The following is a 7513-nucleotide window of genomic DNA, read 5'->3' on the forward strand; positions in this document are numbered from 1 at the left end:
GAGGGAACGGAGCAGCGAAGTGACTGGCCCGCGGTCGCTCAGTGATGGCTTAACAAATGCCATCAGTGTGATGATGGGGATGATGATGAATTTTTACGGTGATATTATTCTAAGCACGTCAGCGTTATTCCACGGCAGGGGCGGGCCCGGCCCGCGGCCCCGGCTGGACCTCCCCTAGGGGGTGGGGGGAAGCCCCCCGGAGATAACGCCCCCCGCCCCGCCCCCGGGGCGGCCCGGTTACCAGGCGGTCCCGCCTCCGGTGGCCCCGGGGCCCCGGTTGTGGTCGGGCTCGGGGCTGGGGATGGGGCCGGGGTCGGGGCCGGGGCCGGGACGCCGGGTGCGCAGCGAGTACATGAAGCGGTTCCAGGACCCGCCGTGGGAGGCCTGCGGGCCCCGCTACCGGGAGCTGCTCCGCTACCGGCGGGCCCGGAGGATGCTGGAGCAGGCCCACTGGCCCTGGCTCGGGGACCAGGACCGGCCCGCAGGTAGGCCAGCCCGCCCGTTTGGGCCTTGGGACCCTCCCCCCCGCCCCCCCGGGGGTCGCCCCCGACCCGTCCCCCTCCCCCTCAGCCGCCCCAGCGCTTAGTACGGGGCCGGCCACGTAATAAGCGCTCAACAAATACCGTCACTCTTGTTATTCTTAGGATGATGATTATTCCCTCCGGTGCCGCTCCAGCGGGGGAGTGGGAGGCCATCGCGCTCTCTTCGTCCTCCTCCTCTTCCTCCTCCTCTTCCTCCTCCTCCTCCTCCTCCTCCCCCTCCGCCGAGGGAGCTGTCAAATAAGGGGGTGCGTGGGCGCTTGGGCGGGTGGGAGGGGGCTGCGCTCAGCTCGTTGCCTTGGTTCCCGGGAAGGGTTTCTCCTGCTTCTCGTCTCCCCCACCGCCCTCCCTCGCTTCCCTGTCTCTCCGCTCCCCTGCCTGCCTCCCTCCTTCCCTTCCTGCTTCCCCCGTCCCTCCTCCGTCCGCCCGTCTTCCCCTCTTCCCTGTCCGCCTGTCCGCCTCCCTCCCTTGCCGGCCTTCCCGCTTCCCCTTCCTGTGTCCCGCCAACCCCTCTTTGCCTCCCTGCCTCCTATTAGCACAGAAAGTGAGGCTCGGCCTGTCTTTCCGCTTCCCTTCCTGCCTCCCTCACCCCTCCTCTGTCCGCCTGTCTTCCTCCCTCCCTTGCCGGCCTTCCTACTTCCCCTACCTGTCTCCCACCAACCCCTCTTGGCCTCCCTGCCTCTTATTAGCACAGAAAGTGAGGCCCGGCCTGTCTTTCTACTTCCCATCCTGCCTCTCCCATCCCTTCCCTGTCCACCTGTCTTCCTCCCTCCCTTGCCTGCCTTCCTGCTTCCCCTTCATGTCTCCCACCAATCCCTCCCTCCCTGCCTCTTATTGGCACTGAAAGTGAGGCCCAGTTCTTGCTCTGCTAATGTTGCAATTTACACTGAGAGAAGCAGGGCATTCATTCAATCATATTTATTGAGCGCTTACTGTGTGCAGAGCACCGTACTAAGCGCTTGGAAAGGACAACAGAGTAATAAACGGTGACATTCCCTGCCCACGGTGGGCTCGCAGTCTCGAGAGGGGGACAGACATCAATACAAGTAAATAGGAATCAATATAAATAGAATCATATATATATGTATAATTCCAAGTGCTGTGGGGAGAGGAGGGGGGAAGAGCAAAGGGAGCAAATCACGCTGATGCGGGAGTGGGAGGCGTATGTGTGTGTGTATGTGTGTTATAATATTGTAGTGTTGTGCGTGCACATGTTTATATGTGGGCACAATGCCGATTGTGGTGTTGTGTGTGCGCGCGGGTTTATATGTGGGCAAAATATCGATTATGGTATTAGGTGTTGACTATGCGCCAAGCAGTGTGCCAGATCTTGGGGTAGATACGATCAGATTAGATGGGCCCAGTCCCCTGCCCCACACAGGGCTCACAGGGTGAGGGAGAGGAGGGATCCGATCCCCATGTTACAGATGAGAAGCTTGAGGCCCAGAGAAGTTAACTGACTCGTCTAAGGTCAGCCAGCAGCCAAGTGGAGGAGCTGGGATTCGAACCCAGGTCTCCTGACCTCCAGGGCCTTGCCCTTTCCACTAGGGAACCAGGTACGGCCATCCCTGCTTGGACTTCAAGAGCCTGGCCGGACCGCCGGGAGCTGAAGGAGGGATGTCGTTGTTGCTGTGGCTCTTTGCTGCAACTTGTCATTCTTGTGCTGACGCTTGACTTGGCATTTCCTCAAATGATGTCATTTTCCATTTGGCGGTGATTTTGCCTCAGAGCTTTCTAAACCAAAGGAGGGATTAAAATACTGTCCTGAACCTAGCGACGGAATGCCCTCCCCCCCCCGGGGGAAAAACCAACCCCGGAGGCCTGGTCTGACCTCCAGGCCCGACCCTGTGTTGTGTGTTGGGACGTTACCTGTGTGGAGGAAGGCTGAGGCTTAGCACAGTTGAAAATACTGGACGGGGGAGGAGCGGGACGGAGGTCTCTAAGGAAGAACAGGAATCGTTTCCCAGCTGACAGGGAGACCGAGGGAATCGTCACACTCAGTCCAGTGCTCCGCACACAGAGTAAGCATTCAGTAAATATCATTGATTGATCGATCGATAACTTTGTGTGTGTGTGTGTGTGTGTGTCTATGGAGAGAGGCATCTTGGAAGAGGAGAGAATCACCTTCCCTGTTGGGACAGGGCGGCCTGGCTGACATGATCTGGTGCACAGTGACCTGGGCCTCGACCAGAGTTGGCGGAGAGGAGGGGCATTCAATCGTAGTTATTGAGGGCTTGCTGTGTGCAGAGCACTGTACTAAGCGCCTTGGGAGAGTACACTATCACAATAAACAGACGCATTCCCTGCCCACAACGATCTTAGAGTCTGCAGGGGGAGACAGACATTAATATAAATAAATAAATGACAGATATGGACGTAAATGCTGTGGGACTGGGAGGAGCAATCGGGTCATGTTGCCGAGAACACTTGTGACAAATTTCATTTCTCTGGGACAGATCTTAGTGCGCCTGCAGGGAGGCTAAAGACGGCAGGTGCGAGTGCCAACTTCCTGGGTCGTGGGGCCTCCCGGATTCCCAGCTGTGGGGTCAATGGCAGCCAGGGCTCCCTGATTCTCAGTGTTGGGGTGATGGGAGGAGCCGCTGGATTCCCAGCTGCGGGGGCCGTCACCGTCTCTCTCACGGGGTCCGAGTCTCTGACCGGCCTGTGACCCGCTGACGCTCCTCGGGTCCTCGGAGATGATGAGACAGAGCCAGACTTCTTTATTTCTGCTGCGAGAAACTGCAGCGTCAGAGGCAGCCCCGGGGATGGTCCTACCTCGCCCCCCTGGAGCGAGAGGGTCTGGGCCCTGCTGGGACCACGAGTCTCCTTAGACACGGATAACCTGTCCTTCTCTCCTCCCACCCCCTCCGAAAGACTCTCTGGAACCGGGTGAGCGAGGCCAGTCTGAGGAACAAGCCGAGAAGAATGAAGTCAACAAGCAGATGGGTCCCAGGGATGCCCCGCGCCGCCCCAGTGCCTTGCCCGACCGAGGGGACCAGAAGCCTCCGGGCAGCCCCCAGAGAGCCGCCAGAGTCAGAGAGAACAAGCACCCGTTCGCTCTGTACGGCTGGGGAGAAAAGCAGACTGACACGGGGGCTCAGAAAACACACAACGTCTGCGCTTCGGCCTCGACCCGCGAGGTGAGTTTCTCCCACGGTTTCGGCGCCCGGCTTTGGGCCCGACCCCTGCCGGCACCGAGGGGCTGGCACCGAGGGGCGTGGGCCGGCTGGGTGGGCGCTGACCCCGGCCGCCTCTCGGCTTCCACCCCTTTGCCAGATTTGCTAAGATGTGGTTGATGCTTATTGTGGTATTTAAGCTCTTACTACGTGCCCAGCACTGAACTAAGCGCTGGGTCACCTTGGGGCTTGGAGATACCACCGCTGATGGCGGAGCGCGCCCGTGGGGGTATGTGGGACTGGACGGGCTGGCGCCAGATCTGCCGTCCTGGCCTTACCTTGCACGTGCACACACCTGCACGCATGTACATATGCACATATAGAGAAGCAGCATGGCTCAGTGGAAAGAGCCCGGGCTTGGGAGTCAGAGGTCATGGGTTTGAATCCCGGCTCTGCCACTCGTCAGCTGTGTGACTGTGAGCAAGTCACTTAACTTCTCTATGCTTCAGTTCCCTCCTCTGTATAATGGGAATTAAGACTGAGCCTCACGTGGGACAACCCGATGACCCTGTATCTCCCCCAGCGCTTAGATCAGTGCTCTGCACATAGTAAGCGCTTAACAAATACCAACATTATTATTATTATACACACACACACACACAGCCTGCCCCTTGTGGGGCTTTTGGGTTGCCTCTGGGCACCATGTTCACCTCCACCTCTCTGTCTCCCGACGCACTTAAGGTCCCTGTTCGGCAGGAGCCGCTCCTGTCCGGTCACAGACCACTGGGCTGGGCCGCCTGCTACCGGCGTCCCCGGCTCCCAGCCGTGCTGCCGCTGGGGCTGGGCCTGTGCTGTCCGTGTCTTAACCTCATTGGTTTCTTTGGGTCTCCTTGTTATCAGTTGCCCCATTTCAGTTCACCGCTCGGCAGCTGTTGGGGTTTCCTGTTGTTATGTTCATGTGGCCCCACCGTTAAATAGTTACAAATTGATCATCCATTAGCTTCATTAGCATCTGTGTGTCGGTTTGAAGTGCGCCCAGTATGCCACCAGCTTCCGCGTTTGGTGGGAGCAAGGCGCGGGGCTTCTGGGGCCGGGAAGGCGCGCAGACATTCGCTCCCAAGAGCGTCGGGGCTATGGCCTGAGCAAGAGAAGATTCTAGAATAAAATCAGCAGTGTGCCTCTTCCCTGAACTGACTCCATCAACTGTTCTTAAAAATCTGTGGTGTTTTTATTTTCTTTATTTGGTTTTGTTTGTGTGGGCGTGTGTGTAACTCTTGGTAGATTCATGCTTCGGCAATCCGAGCCAAGAACCGAAATCAGGCGGAGAAGAGGAAAATGGGCAACGAGCGACAGCGAAACCCTGCGGAGGATGGGGAGAAGCCCAGGAGGGCGAAGCCGCCGTCGGCCGAGAGCCCCTGGGTGACCGAGTACATGCGCTGCTACTCTGCTCGAGTGCGGTGAAGGGCCGAGACCGGGGCCAGCCTTGCGGGTCTTTCGGGGGCTCCGCAGGGTCGCCCAGGGTCAGGCGGTCCCGGGTCAGGTGGTCCAGGGGCAGGTGGGCCAGGGTCAGGTCGCTCGGCCTAGTTCCGACTCGCTGGTTCGGCCGGCCCAGGCTGTGCGCTTGAGGCTGCTCGGGAGGGCTGCCCCGAACCTCGGCGGCTTGGCCTGCCGAGGTGAGACACGGCCGTCGGGTGGCCTTTTGGGGTGGCCTTCGGGGACCCCGCGGAGGCAAGCTGGCGTCGGGTCATCGGCGATTCTTACGTAGGCCGGATCCTGGCGGGGACCGTTCCCTGCCCCTCGGCGGGAGCTGCGTCTGTGGTGTGCCAGAGGTACTGTGATGGGGAAAACGGCCTTTCGGTCCTTTACTGCTCTCAGTCTTGCGCGCTGCTTGGCTTGGGGGGTGGGCATTGTGCCCTGCGCTGCGCGGTCAAGAGTGGGGCAGTGTCCACCTGTGCGGGAGGGGCATTGTCTGCGGCGTGGCATGACTGGTGGGGGGCGGCCGAGACCGGGCACGCGGCATGAGTCAGGCTGCACGGCCCACGCTTCCTAATCCAGACACGGCCGTGGCCACGAGTGGCTGCCCGGCCCCAAGAAAGCAGTGCCGAGGGTCCCGTCTGGAGTCCGTGTCCCGGGCTTTGGCCAGCCCCCTTTCCTGCTGGGGTCGGAGTCACTTCAGGCCACCTCAAGTGTGCCTCTGGGTCCCTTGGACCCCCGAGGCTTTCTCGGAAGACGGGTTGGTTCCAGGCCTGAGGGAAAGTGGGAAAGGGATGCCGTTGCAAGCCCCCCCTCCTTGGCCCTGACCAAACCCCAATCCAGCTTGGTGCCCTGCAGGCACACATTTTCCTACTTTCAATTTGATGTGACCAATGTTTCTTGTACAGAGCAGAATGAGAGAGAGAGAGTGTGTGTGTGTTGTGTGCATGTGTACACACAAGCGAGTACAATCTTCCTAAATTTAATAATTTGGGGATTTCCCCCTCCCACATGAAGGATATTTGGGAGGAAGAGCCAGACAGAAACCCCCTTGTCCTCAGGGCCCACCTGCAGCGGGGGCCGGCCCAGCGGCCAGGGCCACCGGCTCTGCTGCAGGAGGGAGGGGGCCGCCGGCCGAGGAGCGCCCGGGGCTGAGCTGGTGGGTCCGAAAAGGAAAATCTCTCCATCTCAGGCCCTCGGGGGAGATGGTCGGCGCCGGCTTCCAGAAGAAGGGTTTCAGGAACTGAGGCCCAAAGTTAGCCCAGTCCCACGGGGCTCGCCCTGTGGACGGTTTGGAACGTAATCACTATTGCACAGCGTGGCACAATCGGGTAGTGGGAAACCTTTGACTTCACCGCTCTTCCTAGGGACAGAGAATGTCAAGGGTAGGCCGTTGGATGGGGTTTCTTTGTAGTGACTGTGACCTAGCTCACATGGAGGGAGGTAGGAAACCCCGGGAACACCCAAGGTCCCAGCCGGGGCCAGACACCAGCAATGGAGGCCTACAGTGGCACAGCTGTCTCCTCAAAGCGGGTCCCGCTGGGTTCGGGGATGTTTCTCTGTTCCTGTGTCTTTGAGCACTGTGGTCACTTTAAATGTTGGGTGGGTGGGGTGGGGAGGGGAGGGGGAGTCTTAAACTGACCACTGCCATTTCAGTCAGGTTTTTTACCCAACAGTCTGGGGTGTTTTTCTTAACCTTCTGTATCTTAATGTGCTGTGACCAAACCTACAATGTGAATAAAATAGCTGAAAGCCAAATGTGAAGGGGCTTCTGTTCACGTGGAAAATCCCGCTGGGTTTCGAGAGAGGGGAGAGCGTGTCCGGGGAACCCCTGTTCTGCTAGCATCCCACAACGGGGCCTCGGCAGGAAACACCGACACTCCGCACAGCAGCAGTGCCCATCCCCTGCCCCGTCCCCATTACCACCCCGTCACCCCCGACCTTCCCCTCACCGGCCCAGCGTCATCACAGCCTCAGGGTGTTTGTCTAACCCGAGCGGGGCCTTCCCTGGATTTCCCCTCCTGCCTTCAGCTCCAGCCCACGCTGAAGAGCCGACTCTCTCGACTCTTCCCGTCCGGCACGGAAGCCGAGGCATCGCCGGTGCCCGGCGTGAAGAGGTGGCGGTGGGGACGGAGAAGGTGGCCAGCTCCCGTGAGGCGAAAGCCCAATCGTGCGGGTGAGTACAATGTTTTGTCTTTCCTGCTCCTACTCACGTGTCTGCTCTCGGGACGGTGGGTGCTCACGAGGTCGGGGAGGAGGGGCGGCGGCGGCCAACAGGCCGGGCGGGTGTTTGCTAGCCCTGGTTCGATACGGCTGAGTCTCTGTACTTCGTTGTTTTGAAAGCAAAGGTCAAGATGGGAGTTAAAGGTTAAAATGGAAATGTTC

At 59.5% G+C, this 7513-nt stretch overlaps 1 protein-coding gene across 1 annotated transcript; it reads left to right on the forward strand.

Annotated features, from left to right (window-relative positions):
• The first annotated feature begins 301 nt into the window (after positions 1-301).
• LOC100088981 (centriole, cilia and spindle associated protein) lies at positions 302-6886 on the forward strand. Its single transcript, XM_029047631.2, has 3 exons — positions 302-485; positions 3414-3679; positions 4937-6886. The coding sequence occupies exons 1-3, from the start codon at positions 302-304 to the stop codon at positions 5114-5116; spliced, it is 630 nt and encodes a 209-aa protein (XP_028903464.1). The 3' UTR covers positions 5117-6886.
• The last annotated feature ends 627 nt before the right edge of the window (positions 6887-7513 follow it).

Source organism: Ornithorhynchus anatinus, chromosome 19 (assembly GCF_004115215.2).
Source record: "Ornithorhynchus anatinus isolate Pmale09 chromosome 19, mOrnAna1.pri.v4, whole genome shotgun sequence".
Classification (NCBI taxonomy): Eukaryota; Metazoa; Chordata; class Mammalia; order Monotremata; family Ornithorhynchidae; genus Ornithorhynchus; species Ornithorhynchus anatinus.

What these genes read in the sequence shown, in the direction of transcription:
- LOC100088981 (XM_029047631.2), top strand. Translation starts at nt 302, where the DNA reads ATGGGGCCGGGGTCGGGGCCGGGGCCGGGACGCCGGGTGCGCAGCGAG. An exon ending in GGACCAGGACCGGCCCGCAG is followed by an intron (nt 486 to 3,413) that starts GTAGGCCAGCCC and finishes CCCCTCCGAAAG; the next exon opens with ACTCTCTGGAACCGGGTGAG. An exon ending in CTTCGGCCTCGACCCGCGAG is followed by an intron (nt 3,680 to 4,936) that starts GTGAGTTTCTCC and finishes AACTCTTGGTAG; the next exon opens with ATTCATGCTTCGGCAATCCG.